Source organism: Nothobranchius furzeri, chromosome 18 (assembly GCF_043380555.1).
Source record: "Nothobranchius furzeri strain GRZ-AD chromosome 18, NfurGRZ-RIMD1, whole genome shotgun sequence".
Classification (NCBI taxonomy): domain Eukaryota; kingdom Metazoa; phylum Chordata; class Actinopteri; order Cyprinodontiformes; family Nothobranchiidae; genus Nothobranchius; species Nothobranchius furzeri.
The window spans coordinates 19,722,612-19,742,376 of record NC_091758.1 but is presented as its reverse complement, the minus strand read 5'-3'; the positions used below and the strand labels follow the sequence as shown (position 1 = coordinate 19,742,376).

At 41.4% G+C, this 19,765-nt stretch overlaps 1 protein-coding gene and 1 long non-coding RNA gene across 11 annotated transcripts in view; both read left to right on the top strand.

The window, feature by feature from the left end:
* Positions 1-19,765, top strand: part of map4k5 (mitogen-activated protein kinase kinase kinase kinase 5) — a 42,442-nt gene that overhangs the window by 12,234 nt on the left and 10,443 nt on the right. For 3 of the 9 annotated variants that reach the window (XM_070547046.1, XM_054741796.2, XM_015969178.3), the window contains exons 4-19: positions 1,711-1,801; positions 9,213-9,277; positions 9,357-9,412; positions 9,487-9,534; positions 10,067-10,109; positions 10,264-10,336; positions 10,551-10,682; positions 10,894-10,956; positions 11,034-11,115; positions 11,619-11,735; positions 12,468-12,549; positions 12,953-13,018; positions 18,839-18,897; positions 18,990-19,051; positions 19,338-19,376; positions 19,659-19,703. In XM_070547046.1, the coding sequence (XP_070403147.1) occupies positions 1,711-1,801; positions 9,213-9,277; positions 9,357-9,412; positions 9,487-9,534; positions 10,067-10,109; positions 10,264-10,336; positions 10,551-10,682; positions 10,894-10,956; positions 11,034-11,115; positions 11,619-11,735; positions 12,468-12,549; positions 12,953-13,018; positions 18,839-18,897; positions 18,990-19,051; positions 19,338-19,376; positions 19,659-19,703 (1,123 nt within the window). The remainder of the gene's footprint in view (positions 1-1,710; positions 1,802-9,212; positions 9,278-9,356; positions 9,413-9,486; positions 9,535-10,066; positions 10,110-10,263; positions 10,337-10,550; positions 10,683-10,893; positions 10,957-11,033; positions 11,116-11,618; positions 11,736-12,467; positions 12,550-12,952; positions 13,019-18,838; positions 18,898-18,989; positions 19,052-19,337; positions 19,377-19,658; positions 19,704-19,765) is intronic. The other 6 variants (XM_054741801.2, XM_054741800.2, XM_054741798.2 and 3 more) reach the window with 3 other exon arrangements.
* LOC107391772 (uncharacterized) lies at positions 14,547-16,367 on the top strand. 2 transcript variants are annotated; one of them, XR_011517249.1, is made up of 6 exons: positions 14,547-14,687; positions 14,859-14,906; positions 15,147-15,211; positions 15,679-15,832; positions 15,930-16,033; positions 16,260-16,367. It is a non-coding gene; the product is annotated as an uncharacterized lncRNA (long non-coding RNA). The 2 variants fall into 2 exon arrangements; XR_011517248.1 differs by lacking the exon at positions 16,260-16,367 and having other exon boundaries at positions 15,930-16,159.

Sequence of the window (19,765 nt, the reverse complement as noted above, 5' to 3'; positions counted from 1 at the left end):
ATAAAAAACTGACCAATTTTATATTAATCTTTGGTTGCATAAATGTGAACAGCTGAGGTTAGGGACATAAGGGAAAAAACAATATTGTTCACTGACCAACTGCTACAAGTTGAGTGTCTAAAGTTTCAATTTCACACACTGAAAATCCTCATGCAATGTTTTTCTGTTCCACCATGGAAAACTTGTTCGTAACTTGAGCCGTATTTTTCGGACTTTTAACGAAAAATACAGCCACATGGCTGACATTGTTCCTTGCTACTTTGCTAGCGCACACTGTTCTGATCACGTGGACTTTGCATGCTGGATATGGGCGCTGATGGATAGAATTGCTGGAGTGGAATTTAAAGCGGAACGTACTGCTAATATCGGAGGTTTTTGATGCAGTCCGAGGTAATCCGGTAGTGTTTTTGGGCCGATATATCCGATATCAATGTCGGAACGGGACATCCCTAGCTGGGTCACATGTAAGCTTCAAATATATGAAATAGCATCACTGTAGTACTTTTATTTTGAAAATTACCAGGGATTGTACATTGAAACCCTTGTGTGATTTCCTGTCTAGCCTTATGTTAACTGCAGAAATTGATGTGTCCCAGAAGCAGCTTGTGGCAAAAATAGAACCCGATCCTATCTTTAGCGGTGTGGCGTGCCGCTTCTGGGATGCGCCTGAAAATTGCCGCATCGCAACTGGTTTAACACACTCCATAGACTATAGTTGACTCTGTTTGAAGCTGCAACGTTTTGCTGTCGTTCCGTGCTGCTGATGCTTTTTTCTGGCAAGATTTATAGTCCAAACAAGATTTAACCTTCCTGTATGTTACAGGAAGGTTTGGCTCGTGGGGATTCTGAATAGGCGTAAATTCAGGCGCTCATGTGAAAGAGTAAGCCCTCCCCGACGGACTGAAAGCATGACTGTTATGCAGCAATTTTCTGACTGGAAATGGAAAGTTTATTCTTGGTTAGGAGACCGTTTGAACAATTAGATCTGACAACTTCAGCCACAAGATACGGTGTCTTGAATCCAGTTGTGGTGTGAGATTACACACAGACATGTGCAACACTTGGACTGAGACTGAAGAATAATTTTATTACAGTTTATAAATAATATAACCAGTGTATATATCACTTTGTAGATTTGACTCACTTAAATGTAGAAAGTGCACAGCTGGCTATTTAATGTTTTTTAGCAGGATGTGTCGTAACAGGAGTTTCATCTGGACCGGTGCCTTTGATAATGGTGTGTTGATAAAGTGCTGAAGCTGCTAGTCTGGTAGATCTTAAACTCCCGTTAATGGATTCCAGAGCTCTGCGTCTGAACTGGGAGCTTGGCTTACGTGTTTTTACTTTCTCACTTCCTATTGGTGGGATGTGTTAAGAGTACACTGGGAAGCAGCTCTGGAAATTGGCCAAGACCACAAAGTCGAAAAAGGCACCAAGCTCCCTCTAAGGTTGATGGCTGTTTTGTAATGTGCAATAGTCAGAGTTAAATATGAAACATATTTGTTTGATTTTCATCCTTCAGCAAGGTAATGTCATTTGAAAACCTTAATTTTAAGGCATCCAGAACCTCTATCCCACTAATTGCTCAAGTTTAATAAATGAACTCTAAACCAGATCAGTTGATTTCCATTCACTCCAGTTTTATGCAAGTAGAAAAAGATTTGTACAGTGAATTACCTTAACGTCTCTGTTTTCTCCCTCTCTTTTTAGGGGACGACTTTTCCATCATTCAGCAAGAAATCTTCATGGTGAAGGAATGCATGCACCAGAATATTGTGGCCTACTTTGGGAGCTACCTCTGGTACGAGACAGCTGAAAATATACCCTGCTTTGTCATTTCAAACTCAGACTTTCCTCCTCTCTTAGTCAGCCCATGGCTGAACATTAGTGGAATTCAAATGCAACTTGAAGTGATTTAACAGCCTGCTGTTCTAACTCACATGTTGTTCCTAGTTACCTTGTCACACGAGCATGTGAATCAATGACTCATGAGTCGCCTCCTTCTGTACCACGACCATCCCCTTGTGTTTTACTGGGGTCTGCGTTTTTTGTGACTTTTATACAAGAGGAAGTAGATTCGGTCTGCACAAAGCGCTTTAGAGTTCCAGCAGGTTTAACTGGAATTTGAGTCTCTGAACTCTTTTATGTGGCTGTTTATGCAGAGAAGTGCCTGCCTTGGCACAGCAGGTATGTCTTCTCCATCTCTCCACATGGAGCACAGCAGCTTACTGCTGGAATGATCCGCCTCTGATGCTTTAATTAGTCTAATGCTTTGTTTGTTGCACCAGAATAACTCGAGCAACTATTTAAAGGGGACATGTTATAATTTTTCGTCATAACAGGTCGATGGTTGATACAAAACATGTTCATGCTTTTTTAATTTTTTTTGCAAACATGCTCTGCAGGTTGGTCCAACCACACTCCATTGTACCCTCAGCAGGCCTACCATTGGCTAGAACAGTTTTGTGCCATGCCTATCACAGCACTCTAGGTTTGTTGGGCAAGTTTTGCACCAGAACTGCAATTGAGCAAAACAAAGATGGCGTTGACTCGGGAACAGGGCTTGTTTGGAAGACTTTGGCATCAACTTTGAACAATTTAGACTTGGGCTTTTATTAAAAGTACTTAAATCTCCCGCATCTGCTGATTTGACAGAGAGTAGCAACAGCTCTTTCAATCAAAGGTTTGCTGGCAAATCCTGCTGTGAAACGTCTGAGGTTCTAAAAAGCATCCTGACCAAATAGAACCACCCAATTCAACAGAACCAATGCCTCAAAGTGGTTCACACACCAAAAGAGTTTTGCTGATGGTTACTGGTAGCTCTGTGTCACATCCCCTTCCATTCTTTATTCATTACTGTCCTTTAATCAAGCATCGGATCAGGAGGGCAGCAGTCTAAGCTAAGAGGCCCAAACTTCCCTCTCCTCAACCAGCCAGCTTTTCCAAAGCATCCTAAGGCGTTCCCAGGCCGAGAAACATAGTCCCTCCAGCATATCCTCGCTCCCTGTCTCTGTAAATAAAAATGTCAAGCCCTCAACAATTTTGGTGGGTGGGGTCTCAAAGGGTAAAGGAAAGTTCTATGCTAATTTTTCAGATTGTGACATCACAATAAGGGACTTTTTAAAATGGCTTGTTTAAGGGTCCTAATTCCTAAAACCAAACACTGTCTCAACATGGATGGATGTTTTTTATTTAATTTTTTTTCTTCACATTTTTAGTGTTTATAGAGGCAGTAGAGAGCCACATGGCAGAACAAAAGGAGGCAAATAGTCAGATTTGCATAATACGTGCCCTTTAATATTTAGTTTAATAAGATGCTACACAACACAGTTCTTAAAAAATCTAAGAGCAGCTAAATGTTTGCTGCTTCAATCTTGTGATTTTATCACTTAATTTCATGTCATTGTTACATTTTATTCTTGAGGTGTTATTCTGGACGTGTCATTTTCTGCTTAACCACAGGTTCAGACATCCTCCTTACTAGGGCTGCACAATATATCGAAAAATTATCGTCATCGCGATAACAGAACGTGCGATAGGCCCATCGCAAAGCACGTCAAAAACGGCGATAAATGTTTGGTTCAAACATTTCCATTAGGGCTGTCGCGGTAACCGCAAAAATGAAATATCGCAAAATGAAGAAGCCCACCGCGCTGCATCATGGGCCACCGCGATTACTGAACTTGGTTCAACTCAATGATGCATGTTGAGAAGGATGGCTGCACTGGTATCAAAACGAAACGTTACTTCGCTCCTTTGGGAGCACTTTGGTTTTCAGTACATCAGCTGCTGCGCAGCCAGAGTCCTTGGCCGAGACAGAGCTGCCACCAGCGGCAAAAATAAATAAATAAATAAACGCTCGGAGACCTGCTGAAGTCCCGGACAAGCACTGCTTCTGCAACCGTCCTGAAGAGAGTTTGAGCCGAGCTGGAGCTCACTCGCTACCTGCAGGAGGAATGCATCCACCCTAAAGAAACCCCCCTGACATGGTGGAGCAACAACCGGGAGAGATTCCCTTTGCTCGCCAGAGTCACACGCAAGTACGTGTGCGTTAGTGCAACGAGCGCACCATCCGAGAGGGTTTTCAGTGTTGCTGGAAATGTTGCCACCCCTCTCAGATCCTCTCTCAAACCGTATCTGGTTAACATGCTTGGTTTTCCTTGTAGGTAACAAGGACGTGACCGAGCTATAAATCACCGTCATTCGTGTGTGTGAAAGTGAAATGATAGTGCGCCCGCCTCCCCCTCCGGCGCGCGCCCGGTACATGTAATTTTTTATGCTTGATTTTAAACAACTAAACAAAATGGGGACTTGTTTCTTATTTGTTAGATGCTGCAGCCAAATTTGCATTTAAAAGTTTAACCTTCTCCTGAATTTTGTTGTTTTTAAGTTCAGTCGGACTCCGACTGTCGGAGAAACAAACGTTACTGCGATCTGTGTTGTTACTGCCCTTTGATCTGCATTCAGTAAAGTGTTATTAAAGAAGGCACGGCAATTTTTAACCTTTTTTAAATGTGTAAACATTTTGTTTAGATAGTACTGCAATAAAAAAAAGGGCTGCAGTAATATCGCACACCGCAATATTAAGCCACCCTGAATCACCGCAGGGGGAATTCCTCAACCGCGACAGCCCTAATTTCCATCCGTGTCATACATCAACTTTTTGTAAACCAGCTGTTTTTTACGCAGAATTATTACTTGACCAATCAAATGTAGCCCTTCTGATATGCGGCCAATCAGATGGGTCCGTTCATGTAATACGCCTGCCCCCTACGTAGACCCTTACCCCAAAATTCTACTGTCTCCGCTCTGCTTCGCCCCCGCTTTCCGCTGGCGCTCGCTTCCCTTGTTCGTCATGCCTGCTCAGATTAACGAACGCACTTTGTGCTGAGGTTTCTGGAATCAGCGCTGCTTTCAAACGTGAACGTGAGTCCGCTCGGTGTCGTTAAGCAGCTGATAATAACCAGGCTGACTCCGACATGTGTCGGCGATCAACCCACCTTCATGTCGCTAGTGTTCCACCGGGTGGTGATGTTAGCCCCAGGCTCCGGTTAGCTTCCAGCTAAAAGGCTACAGCACTCTCCTCCCAGTCCCACCCTGCTAAAGAGGCCCTGGAAAAGTTCCCCCACACATCAAAGTGATTTTTCATTTATGAGCTTTTATAATCTTGTTAATCAGGATAGTTGATTTGCTGCTGCACACAAACTGTCAGTCAGAAGCTCTGCTAGCCGGTTATCCTAAGAGGAGCTAGTTCAATTTGTTAGCTTGTTATCATAATCATAGCTGCAGTTTCATCATCTGAGCTGCATTTTAAGATCTAGGTAAACTTGTTCAATTTGGGGTTAAAAACAAACGTTTTCACATGTTTTCCATGCAGTTTTTTTTTTTTTGCCAGTTCCACTTCTGAAAGGTAGACAATTGTTTTTCTCTTTCCTCAGAAAATCTTAATATTCTCCTCGTTTGGCCCAGCACAGTTCACTTCCCAATTACAGCAACAGCCTTATATCATGACCACATAAGTGGAGAAAATGCTCAGTAGCAATGAGAGAATTTGCTGTTGCATTTAAGTGATGTTAACTATTAGTTAACATTTAAACTTATTTTCTGATTTTTTTTTTTAATTTATTCAAAAAACCCTGGTAAGGGATGTTTTTCTGTATTTGGAGCATCAGAAAAAGTTTTATGGTGGAGGTGATGTTTTAGTCACTGAGAAACTGCATGCATGCAGTTTGTTGTTTTGCTGCTAATACAGTAGCAGGTGCAGCTGCATATTCTTGCTATTAAAATGTTATGTTGTAATGGAATTCATGCATTAGTTTTTGTCCCCGTCAGCACAACATAAAGATAAAAGCAGAAAGCGAGTTTCCAATAAGTCATTTTCTTGCTACATTACAGCTAATGTAGAGTTGGCTAACTTTGTAGCCTGTGTGTGTTGTTCTGGTAATCAAATGTTTGATCAGTTTTACTTGGAGCTTGCTTTTGTACCTAGAGGGTATGATTGTGCATGTGCACGATGGAACTGCTAATAAGGCTGGTGGGTTTAGCTAGTCCAGCTGCCGTTTTTAATTCTTCAAAGGCATTTCACAAGAGCCCTGGGCAAAACTAACACACTTAAATTTAAAACAAACAAAAACGATTTTAAACACACTTGAGGCTTGTTGCAGCAAGTTTTCTACCTGCCTTTTTTAAGCAGCCTGTTGCATTTAGTTCATGTATTCTACAGCAAATGCTGAACCACCCTGTTAATGTTATCCAATATTGCATTTAGACTGTTAAAAGACCAAGATTCCTAATGCCTCTGCTTGTTCTGCAGTAATTTCAGCTTTTTAAACAAATCTTTAAAAGGATAATACACCCTAAGAGAAATTTTGTCCATTTTGGTATTCCCCAAAGTTAGATAAGTGAGGGGGGAAAAATCACCAAAAAAAGCACCACCACAGTATTTATTCTGGTCTGGCAGCAGTCTAACTGCTTTAGCTTAGCATAAGCAATGGAAGTGAATAGCAGGAACTAGCATTTTGTGTACTAAAGTGATTACAATTACTCAGTAAGGATACAAATTACTCCTGGTGAGCTCAATAATCATGTTGACTGCAACTGAAAAGTATGAAGTAACACGAAGGATTTCCAGGAACCGATTTAGACTTGGGACTACGTAACGACAAAGTGCCGCTGTAAGCTGCCGCTGCATGGTGCACAAATAAAACACAGCGGTCAAAAGGCGACGATGGTCTGTTGGGGTGCAAGGGTGTCTCTGACCGAGACAGGAAAAGACTGAACAAGCAAGTTAATGCCACACATTTACACACTAGCATCGGCTCCGGTACGCCCAGCCTGGCCGCGTTCGTTCCACACTGCCTGAGGCATGCAGACGTGATTGAGCACATAGGCAGTTCGTTGTCTGTGGTGTCATGAGCCCATGAGCACGTGGGTGAGGCAAAAGTGCACGGAGAAGTCTGCGGTGTCTCAATTATTAATCAAAAGCAGCCTGAGCAGTCTTGCTTTTGGAGACTCTTTGACTGATATTGCATCCTGCGTTTAGGGTCCAGGTAGACCTCCTCAAGAAGAAGACTGAAAAGTTGTCTGGTCAGGCGTGGGAAAATGCAGGGCTACCTTAAGCCGGGCGTACACTGTGCGACTTTTTCACTCGTAGCACTCAGCTTCAGCTCAGACTGTACGACTTCCTCGCAGGGCAGATCTCACGAGCCATGTGCTCACACTGTACGACCCAGTTCTCGGATGCGACCTGACTGCTCACACTGTACGTCTGGTAGCAACACGTCGGACCTAAAAATATGCTAAAAATAGCCGTTTTTACACAACACGTCAGACTTTTTTGTCTTGCCTGTTGTCCTTCGGGAGTGCTGCAGGAGGACACACAGGGATTTATGGGGGTTGGATGAGGAAAACGAAATGAAGAAAGTAAATCTGTGTTTTTTGGGTCACAGCTGCTCACAGCGCCGCTTCAACAGTGCGATACCCTCACGAGGGACGAGCAAAATATCAAACACGCCAGAAGTCCGTGCGAGCTCACAATTGCTGATCGGTAACTGGTCACGTGGTGTTAATCGCCTCTCGTAACCCACTGTACACTACACGACGCTCAGCGCAAAACTCGTCCCGATCTTGTGGATTCTCGCACGAGTGGAAAATCGGCTCAAAAAAGTGAAAAAGTCGCACAGTGTACGCCCGGCTTTAATGAGAAAACTCCCAACCTGGTCCAGGCAAAGTGGAGCTGATGCTATTGTGTAAGGGACAAAACAAAGCTAGCTCGGTTCTGGGCTGCCCACTGGATTCAGTTTAGATGTGTGAAAGGAGGACAAAGTTCTAGAACCCAAGTTTCTAATTTTTATTTGTGGTTTTTAGTGGTTGAAGGTTACAATAATAGCTTACTGCTTATGTGTGTATACTAGGGATGCTCCGATCAGGTTTTAATCTGCCAATCACCGATACCGATCAGCCAAGAGGCCGATTACCGATACCAATTACATAGATTGGCTGTAAATTGTTCATTTAGCTATGGTGAGTTCTAATGCATGTGTTACATATTAATTCAGAAAAAACATGGTTTTACTTCACTTCAAATTATGTAATATCAGTAACAATTTATAAGAAATTGAAAACATTAAGGCTCTCTTTAGGCTACAAATAGTGCAAAAAAAGTCAATATCTCACATCACCGCCTAAATCAAATTAACCAAGGCTACATTCAGATACATCGAGTGAGCTGTTAAGCTCAGCATTGACACAGGACTGACATCTGAGCTCCAAACGTCACTTGTGAAACTCACAGAGGATGAGACGCTTTCTTTAAGGAGTCCCTCGATGAAAGAATACACTGTCTGGTGGAGCTCTGGAAGGGCAACGTCGGCGAAATATTTACGTCCCTGTAGCATGTAGCGAGGTTCCAAGTGGGTTAGTAGTCGGCGGAATCCGTCGTCTTCCACAACTGAAAAAGGCTGGTCGTCTAGTCCAATAAACTCGATGATTTTACGGGTAATTTGCTTAGCCTTTTGACTGTCACGCTCATATGGGCGAGTGTTTCCAAGCGTCGGCTGCGTTAGCTGCCGTCTGACTGTGGCTGCATTAGCAGGCTTCTTTTCATTGTCTGCGGTGAGCTTCAAAAACTCACCATGCTCCGCCAAGTGTTTAGTCTTTAAATGTCAGATCAAATTCGTTGGGTTGGAATTTTTTTGAAGTGCTTCCTCTGCGGGGTATGTTTTCGTTGCAAGTGTTGCAAGACGCAAACTTAATATCACTCTCGCACACTGTAAAGAAGTTCCACACGACAGACATGTTTGTCTTTGCGGGTTTGCCGCCACGCGCATGCGCACTAAGCGGGGAGAAGCGGAAGAGTGAACTACCGGCCGGGAAGAGTAAGCGCCAGTGCCAGATCGGAAATGAAAGGCAGTGATCGGCGATCACAGATCACACACTTTTGCAGGAAAATCGGCCGATAATTATCTGTGGCCGATCAATCGGAGCACCCCTAGTGTATACATGTACCTTTGTTATTATTTTTCTTCAAAGTATTCTCTTACATGCTGGTGCTGCTGTACCAAGTGGATTTCCCCACTGTGGGATCAACAAAGTCTATTCTATTCTAAAACTGCTACGCAAAATGTTCAGACTGTTAAATCTCAAAATGCATCTAGCCAAACAACTCCTTTTTATTTATTTATTTATTTATTTTTACTCTTCTCCTCCTCCAGTCGAGAGAAACTTTGGATCTGCATGGAGTACTGTGGTGGAGGATCTCTGCAGGATATCTATCATGGTGAGCTCTTCTAATCCAGAACCATCATTTCCACCTGCTTTTCAAACTGCACTCACTGAATAAAGTCATTTTGATACAGTGACAGGACCTCTGTCTGAGCTTCAGATTGCATATGTCAGCAGAGAAACCCTACAGGTAATATGAACATAAGCTCTTAATGAATATTAAAGACTGTCAGTTGACTTTTACCAGAATCCTTTTCTTTACAGGGTTTGGGCTATCTGCACATGAAGGGAAAGATGCACCGTGATATCAAGGTATCATCTCTTTGCTTTTTCTGCAAACAGACAAATTAAACACGTATGTTGATGTTTAAGAAGTTCAGATTCTCTCAGATGCAGCACAACAGGAAAAATGTTAACTTGAGCCAAAAAGAGCACAGCAGAGGAGGATCTCACTCAGACACTAGTGACCAGCAGAGCCATTTGCAGCAACTTCGAGGTTCAACTGTAGTTGATCGTGCTTGATTAATGCATGAAAGCCTGGAGCCTCACTCAATTGTGTTATCATAAAGGTCAGGGCTGGGCCTATTATCTTCTCTCAGCTTTTCGTAGCGAGCACTTCCTGTTTCCTCTGCTCACCACAGGATGCTACCACAGAAACTGTCAGTCACCGCCAACATAAACACTCAAAAACTCTGATGCAGGGTGAATTTTACTGAAAGTCAAATCAGATATAAACAAATACAGAGTTCCCGCCTCATCCAGAGACTTCTGCTGTTTAGAATAAACATCGACTCGGCTCAGGATTTTTAAGACTTAACAAAGGTCTGTGGGATTTATTTAACAGGGCGCCAACATACTTCTAACAGACAACGGAGATGTGAAGTTAGGTAAGATGCTTAATGCCATCCGCGCGTGTGTGTGTGTGTGTGTGTGTGTGTGTGTGTGTGTGTGTGTGTGTGTGTGTGTGTGTGTGTGTGTGTGTGTGTGTGTGTGTGTGTGTGTGTTGCATAAGCTAAAAAGCCCTGTCACTTCTTGTTACAGCTGACTTTGGAGTTGCAGCCAAAATAACGGCCACCATTGCCAAAAGAAAGTCCTTCATTGGAACACCTTATTGGTGAGTGCTTGTGACATTAGCAGTTAGACGAGTTCAGTTCCCGTTGTGGTGTCCTAGAATGAGACGTTGAACTCTTAAGACGAGGGTTCAGACCTGCATCCTGCTGATACAGGTCTCTGATCTGTCACACAGATTTTAGATAGTTGCAGAATGAGTTTATGTATTTATTTGGTGTTTATTTGACCTTAATTTTTAGTTTTGCAATATACTTTAGGATGGCCCCGGAGGTAGCAGCAGTAGAGAAGAACGGAGGCTACAACCAGCTTTGTGATATTTGGGCTGTTGGCATCACATCCATTGAGCTGGCTGAGCTGCAGCCACCAATGTTTGACCTGCATCCAATGAGGTGTGTTTTACTGTTTTACTGCCATCAAGAAGAGTCCTGAAGGATTCTTAGGAAGGCTTCTTCCTGCTTTTATATTTCTTCAAATGTTTCATCACGCCACAGTAGCTTAAATCCTATTTTTTTGAAGTTTGTTTAGGATATGAATAGGAAATTTTGTTGGCCTCATCATTTATTTTTGATTCATGCATTTGACTCTATTTTTCCTTTCTAGGGCCTTGTTTTTGATGTCAAAAAGTGGGTTCCAGCCTCCTAAGCTTAAAGACAAAAACAAATGGTGAGTAATCATTATGCTGTAATTTGTGTTTTAGTGTGGTCTCGGATGAGAGCAGAGATGACCTTGTTGTCCTGCAGGTCTGCTGCTTTCCATAACTTTGTTAAAGTGTCTCTCACCAAGAATCCAAAGAGGCGGCCAACAGCAGAAAAACTTCTGTCGGTAATAAATCTTTTTTTTTTTCATAGTTTTTAAGTATTTTTGTGTTTGAGAGATTAAAATGTTCCAAGTAAAGACGTGTGTTGCATTCTGGGAGCTGAGGCTTTCCTAAACAGAAAATATTATCAGTCATTCGTTTAGCCAAGTGCTGGAATGGCATGCAGAACCTCAGCAGGAGTTTCTGTTTTTTGGCAGAACATTTAACTTTTTACCATGCAGACAGGACTTTGACTTGAATTATATAACTGCATACTATACAGAGTAGTTTATTTATATTCTGAGTGGAAGGTTTTGTCTCATTGATAAAAAAAAAAAAAAAGTTTAGAGCAACAGTTTGTAAATTGTAGATCTTGGTCAGAACAACTTTTCATTGTTGGAACATGATCAACCAGAACCAGAAGTAAACCTGCGACAGCTTATTTAGAGCCAAAAAGCAGAGGACACAAGCTAGCATTAGCCTCAGTTTCTGAGGAATGAAGTCTTCATTGCTATTTCTTTTGTTTCAGCATGCATTTGTGTCCCAGACGGGGTTAACAAGGAGACTTGCTGTCGATCTTCTGGATAAAATGAACAACCCAGAAAACCACCAGCATTACAGCGAAGTAGATGATGACGACCTTGAGGTAACGTCTCGTATTCTCCTCTGGTTCAGAAACAAAGCTTGAATCACCAAAAAAGCTGTGATCAACATTTTTCATTCACTGACAGATATTTGAGCGAATAACTTCTGTGCTTTAGTAAGTTTTTGGCTGCGTTGTTTGGAACACAGGAAAAACAAAACTAATAAACACTTTTTGGAGTGACAGCTCTGTAAACGCTGACTGATTTAGCAGCACTGAATGTAAAAACTAAAACAGAAGGATATTTTTCCTGTTTGCAACAGAATATAATCCACGAGGTCCTCTAAATCTTCGGTTCGGTCAGGATGCTCCCCTAAAACTTCCCTCCTCCGCACTCATTGATTCTCTCCACTGACATTATTATTCCATCTGAGGTCTGAGTTACAGCTGTGTGGCAGCCAAAGAGGTGGTACCAGGGCCTTTTAGGGGACTCTTGTGCTTTTCTCACCCTGACAGCAGTGGCACTGTCTTGGCCATGATGACTGGAAAAACACCCAATGGCTATTGACTGCAAGCAGTAGAGCTTGTAGCAAACAAACAGCCTCTGGGATGCATAACAATGTGATGATGGACAAGAAAAGCCGCTGCCAGCAGCGCTTGACTCACAAGTTCTAGAAAAAATGTTTTACTGATTGAAAGACAATGAGCTCCGAGTTGGTATACTTTTTGTTTTTATTAAGCTAGTAGAACAAAATAGTTTAAACCATTGTTTTTTGTTATCCGTTTATGTTTCAGCCAATTCCTGTAATCAGACACACCATCACCCAGACTACCAACAAAGAAGACAGAGCTGAAAAGACACGCTCAGAGATGAAATGTAAGTGAACACCAAGAGCAAGCGGAGTCCTCTGCTGTCATCAGTGGGTGTGTCGGTCTGACCCCCAGCTTCCATCAGCAGGACTAATAATAGCTTAGTGATAAGGGGAGGCTGATGTGTGTAACTAGTAAGTATCGTCATTACTGAAGTGTAAATCTGAGCTTGTCGTTTCCAGAGCCAGATGCAAACATTTCGATAGGATCCTGTTTAGTTGTGTTGTGCTGTGATCATTACTCATCTGATCAGTGCTGTTGTGGTGTAGTAACGGTGTGAGTCTCATTATTGGTGTATTTACTCGTAGGGATACATTTTTCACTGTATTTGTGTTGTGCCAGATGTACGTCCTGTTTGGGTTTTTTATCTCAGTCACTCACCATTATTTGACCTTCCCTTCTGCACAAAGCTAACAATGGAACAAGTCAAGAAAGACCAAGTCCTAGCAGGACTGAGGGAGACGGGGGGGATGCAGGTTAGTGACAGTGCAGTGAGGTGTGTGTGTGTTTGTCTAGTTCCTGAGAACGGTGACAGTGTTTCATCATAAGAGGACTTTGGATGTGAATTTTTGGTGTCACTAATACGACGGGTTCCTCTGCATGGAGTTGTGCAGCTGTATTTGTTGCGTTGAACGATTAGCCCGTTGTGACACTTTGGTTCCCGTCAGATCGATGGAACCAACATGCTGTTGGAGGTGAGGAAGTATAACACTGAGTCATAGGTCAGATACGATCTCTACACTTTACTTTTTTGAACATTTTAACAGCAAGTTGATTTGTTAACACACACCCTTCACTTTTGACACGATCAGCATACCTCACATAAGAAACGTTCTGGAGTTAAAAACAAGTCTGAGGCCTGAACTTGTGAACACAAAGTTTCTTTGTTAATGAGAAGCTGATTATTTGATCAGCAGGTAGATTATTTTCCTTCTCTCTGTGACCACACCAGTATCACATCCCATTTTTGCCTGAAACTAAATAACTACTGAATCAAATGCTGGACAAATCCTAAACTATGATGATCATTTACTCCTGATTCGTGCTCACTAGCCAGTTTTAACACACTTTAACAGATCTGCTTAGTGTCAGGTGTGAGTTGTGTTTGAAGTGTTTTCAAGCCCCAGACCAAATGTTTACAGAGCTGTACCATAAATCGGTAAAAGGTTCTCCGCAGCGTTGTGGACAGAGTTCATCTCTGTTTTGGTTGGTGTTTCTGTCATGAGGGTTTCTATGGGATTAGATTTGTGCCAATAGGATCAAGAAAAAACAGGAGATCAAACAAATTTTAAGACATTGAGAGAAAAAAAAAATTGTTTCAAAAGAAAAACTTATGATCTGAATCAGATTTAAAAATTGACAGAACAAAAATATTGACTAAAGGAATAAACACGTTTCAGAAGTAAAACTTGCTATCTGAATCAACTTCTTAAAATGAGTAACAAAGTATGTTTCCTTTTTCTGTTTGCCTCTATGTGTTTTTGTTATCAGTTTCCTTAGTTTCATTCTCCCTTCTCACAGCTTTGCTCTCACTACCAGATTTGCACTTACACTTTCTGGCTTTCTCCTTTGCAATCCCTGAGTTTTTGGTTGCAATTCTGACACAACCCTTTCGGGTGGGTGGGACTTCTGAGAAGTCCTCTCCCATAGGACAGTGGTTTCTCTTGAGTGACAGTTCAGTGACCCAGAAGTGATGTAGTCTCCAAGACTTTTTTTTTTCCACCTCGGTCAACAACGTGAATTTTGAGCCCCAAACACATTATTTCTGCTGTCTGTGGTGTCTACTAAGGATCTAAAGTGAGTATTGATAATATATTTCATCTTTTCTTAGTTAATCTGTAAGTTAAGCCACTTTTTAAGTTGGTTTTAACCAGACGTTAGCTCACTAGCTAGCTGCTAAGCAAGCCATTGTGCTAGCCTCAGGACAATGGACTATTGTTCCAGAGAGACGTATTAAAAACTCATCTTAACAAATTCATTACTGGTTTCATGGAATTAATTATTGCAGTTTATGTTAATAAGTTTTCTAATTTTTCAGGAACCTGTGGAACATCAGAGACTTTGCAGCTATTAGAGCTAACCTGTGTACTGCTAACTTGCTACAGAGGAAGCAGCAGAAAGCTGAGCTAACAGGCTGTTTTGCAGGTAAATACTCTTTTAGTGGAACTGCAGGATTTTTATGGTATAACTCAGAATCTACATGAGCTATTGTGGGAAGACATTTAAACTACATTTACATACAGATACATGTATTTTTTATTCCATGTTACTTGGACGGGCTAAACAAGTTCATAGTTCTGCCTGCTCCTTTTTCAGTGAAACGAATGGATTATATGATGTAACTCTGACTGAATAATTATCCAAGTGAGTATGTTTGATAATAAATATCTTACCAGTATACAGATCTGGCATTTGTTTGTCAGAACAGGACAAATCAGATTCAATGTGCTTTCTGTCACGTGTTCTGTGTTCTCCATCAAAAGAATGTTATCCAGGACAGATAATCAATGAGTTAAATACATGCTTTTAATTATTTAATTTTTACATAAAATCTATATTTTTGTCTAAAAGCTATTTCTTTTGTTGTTTTTTCTTTCTTTTTAGATTGAAAACTACTGCATTGCATTACAATGGAAGTGCTACACGGCCACATGCATCAACTGCAGCTGGTGAGCTAAGACACACCATAGTGTACACAAAGTACACTGCAGACAAGGGATGTAAGAAAATATCAATATGACAATATATCACAATATATTTTTCCAGTGATATTACATTCATTTTCAAAAGCAGTGTATCTAATTTTTGGAAGAATTTACATGCAAACATTTGTGTATTTTCTTTGTTTTTGGTGCACTTTAAATGTCGACCGCTAGTTGGCAGCAGTGTGCATTGGGTTTTGTTTCTACCATTGAAATTTAAATCCCGCTATTATGGTTTAGATAACTCATGTTATACATGTTAAGTATCAGTTTTGACTGTTTATTGAATACTCCTACAATAAATTCAGTCAAAAATGCACATCCCTACTGCAGACCAATCCCACCTCATGTATTTCATAGGATGTATAATAAAACCACAGTGATGTTATGGATAAATATCTGTACTAATGGTAATCTTTTTCCATTGTTTCCAGTTGACAAGCATATGGACCTATTGTTAGTCTGTGGTGGTGGATGCTCTATCATATCAGGAGTCTGACTAAGTCCCTGTGCCTGAACCTCTCTGTGTCTAGTTCAAAAGACCTGCTGTAAGCAAGCACAGGTTAAGATTTTAAAAGAACCTGTAAGGTGAGCAACACAATATAAATCTTTATTATTATTGTACGCTGTACAGCTAGAGTAAACTTGCATGCTCAGAAGCCACGTATGATTACATTGCCTACAGGTTGCCTGATGCTGAACTTAGGGCAGCTGCGTGTACTCCCGTGGAACAACCGCCTGTGGGAGGAGTCGTTGTGTTGCTGTTAGGAGTTTGGGTCAGAGTCCTGGGTTTGTGTTCCCTTTAATCTCTTCATTAGCCTTGCTAGTCACCAATGCAAGGCACCATGGAGAGGCTTACCTGAAAACTCTCCTCATGGGGCAGGCACATCCTCACACACCTGTAACCCTATCCTTGAATAAAAGCTGGTAGCTGGTCACTCATCAGAGTGTTTTAACCCATATCTAGCCCCTGACTCTGCCGTTTTTCAAACTTACGTTCTCATTTTCTATGCAGATCTATGGGAATTCTTTCCTTGAAGCTCTTGATCACACAACCATACTGGCAGTCTGCTTACCCACTACCTTCTGCTCACCCGCTTGCAACTCATGCTGTCATTCTCCCAGACTTCTGGTTGTTTCTCCACCATTCTGCTGTCTCCCGTCTGCGCTACAACTTCAGACCGTAAATACCTAAACTTTTCCTTTTGTAAGTCATTCTTTAGTCATTACTAACACTCAGTTTTACCTCAGGGCCTCCTGATCTTTAAACACTAAAACCTGTGCCTCCCTCTCTGTGGCGTTTCTCAGTCTCTGTAAGCTACCTGCACAGTCTAAGAAAAACCTGACCTGTTTCCTCTTACTAACCTCTGCTCTTCCTCGCAGAAGCTTCTGGTTCCTGATCTCCAGCAGTTACCTCTTCAGTCATCCGTCAAACATTTTAATAAACAGTTTTTAGCTCATTTGTCTCCTGAGTTTCTCTGCATGAAGGTCAGGTTATTGCAAAAATCATGACATCAGCAATTATTTTGCACCACTCTGTTAAACAGCTGATATTAATTTCAAGTGTATCTTTAAAAATACATTGAATGTCAAAGTGAATGAAAGGCATCCATTCAGCTTTCAGTGTCTAATGCAGGATTTTATGGACAGGCACCAAAACAGGAAATTTATAAATTGAGATTTATTTACTAAATCAGGTAAACCATAATAAAATACTAATGTTTAAAGTCCAGAGGAGGGAGGAAGGCTTTATAGCAGGGGTTTTCAATTCTAGTCCTGGATGGCTGGTATCCAGCACGTTTTAGTTGTTTCCCTGCTCCAACACACTTGAATCAGTGGTTGAATTACCTGTGCAGCAGCTCTGCAGAAGCCTGTTAATTATCTGCTGACTGAAATCAGGTGTGTTGAAACAGAGTTCAAACTAAAACGTGCTGGATACCGGCCCTCCAGGCCCAGAAGTAAATACCCCTGCTTTATAGGCACAGAGAACTCCCATCATGATCCTGGAGACGGCACAAGGAGATGATGACATGAGTGTGCCCTCCCAGATCACACCAACACCACCTGACCACATGGAGGCATGTGTCTGTAAGAAAGAAAAACTGGTGATGTATGAGTTCTAAAAAAGTATGAACAAAATCAATTGTACAGTTGTTTAACCTGCTGAGCATTGGCTCCCCAAAGAGCAGCACAAAGGTGCAGCTGGCACAGAACCAGGGTGCTCCATTATGCAGGTGGTCACCACCTCCTGCTGACACCCGAGGATTACCTACAACAAAGGGAAAACTGATTTCAATAAGGAAATAATTAAATCAGAGCTAAAAGTTTAATTTTAGTGTGACGTTTGAGATTGTGTGAAATAAATGTGGACATTATGATTTTCTATTGTGGGCTCAGTACCTTGGGCGTTTCTCTGTAGCAACATTTTGTCTGGCTGACAATGAAGTAGAAAAGTCACCAGTTGAGGAAGAGTTAGACTATATTATATTTAAGCTAAATGTAGCTAAACTAGACACTAGTCACCAGACTATAGTTACTATAGATTTTATTAGATTTAATGAAGGCATCAGCTGTGACATAGAAATTGGTGTGTGTTTATGTATGTGTTAGGTGTGACAGAAAAGAAGAGGGTTCTAATTATTTCGATGCCAAACAAGCTTGTAAAATATAAATGCTTGTGGTGCATTACCTAGATCAGTGCTAGATGAGTTTTTAATACGTCTCTCTGGAACAATAGATCTTTGTCCTGAGTCTAGCACAATGGCTTGCTTAGCAGCTAGCTAGTGAGCTAAAGTCTGGTTAAAACCAACTTGAAAAGTGGCTTAACTTACAGATTAACTAAGAAAAGATAAAATATATTATCAATACTCACTTTAGATCCTTAGTAGACACCACAGACAACAGAAATAACGTGTTTGGGGCTCAAAATTCATGTTGTTGACCGAGGTAGGAAAAAATGTCTTGGAGGTGACATCACTTCCGGGTCACTGAACTGTCACTCAAGAGGAACCACTGTCCTATGGGAGAGGACTTCTCAGAAGTCCCACCCACCCGAAAGGGTTGTGTTAGAATTGCAACCAAGAACTCAGGAATTGCAAAGGAGAAAGCCAGACAGTGTAAGTGCAAATCTGGTAGTGAGAGCAAAGCTGTGAGCAGTGAGAATGAAACTAAGGAAACTGATGACAAAAACACATAGAGGCAAACAGAAAAAGGAAACGTACTTTGTTACTCATTTTAAGAAGTTGATTCAGCAAGTTTTACTTCTGAAACGTGTTTTTTCCTTTAGTCAATATTTTTGTTCTGTCAATTTCTTAATTTTTGTTTGACCGTCAAAGTGTTTTTCTTGATCATTTTAAGAATCTGATTCAGATCGTAAGTTTTTCTTTTGAAACGAATGTTTTTTCTCTCAATGTCTTAAAATTTGTTTGATCTGTAAAGTGTTTTTCTTGATCTTATTGGCACAAGTCTAATCCCATATCTTCCCAGGGCTCCTGCTAATGCCAGGACGTTCTGTGTGTCTGAAATCCTGGCGCCCCCTAGTGTCTAAGATGTGCAGAAGAAACACCTGACGAATATGTTTAATCTGTTTCACAGTTGAACAGATCCAGTTTAAACCTCCCCTTGAGATGGAGACTAAGGCTAATTCTGAACTGGTAATTATGTAAATTTGTTATTTACTAGTTTATCTGTAAATTAAAGGCAGGAATATGTTGAAGGTTTTTTTTGTGCATTTGTTTTTCCACAGGATGTGAATAAAGATAACGACTTCTCACCATGGAGACACTTTGCAGATGGAGGAATAACCAGGTAGGCTATGGAAACCATTGCCATGGAAACAGCTCCTCTCTCTCACTGGCTTGCACTAGATAAACATTTGAGACTTAGTTCTGCTTTACTTACCTGCCTGTGTGTTAATCACCTGTTCACACTAACCTGCTGACACACTCGCTCCTCTTGTCTGGAGGTTTATTATGTTGCTTTAGTCTTTAAGCTGCGTCTCACTTGTCCTCGTGCTTTGACTTTTTTTTTTTCCCCTGTTCACCTTTCTCTGTCTTCTTTTGCCTGTCCGCCTCACCCGTGTTGTCCTTCGAAGGAGCCTTCTCCGAAGCGTTGAGGATGAATTGTTCCAACGGTAACACTAATACTGTGTGTGTGTGTGTGTGATGCATGTTGTAGCTAAACACACCAGCCGCTTTGCCCCCCACCCTTCACGTCCACACCCGTCCATCGAGCACTGTGTAGTCTGATAATAGATTCAAACTGAGTTCTGCTGAGAAAACATTTCAGTGTCAAGTCTGAATGACATTATTTCAGAAATAACCCGAACTTGTAAAACACATTTTGTCTACAAGTAAGGTGTTTATTAAAATGTTTTTTTGTTTATTGAAAACTAAACGCATTGTTTTCACTGCAGCGGGCATATCACTCGTCTAGAAGATGCATTTGAAGAAGTAGAAGTGTAAGTTGCATCTTTAGGTGGATTCAGATGTAATCAGACAAGCGTGAAGTTTAACTTCTGTG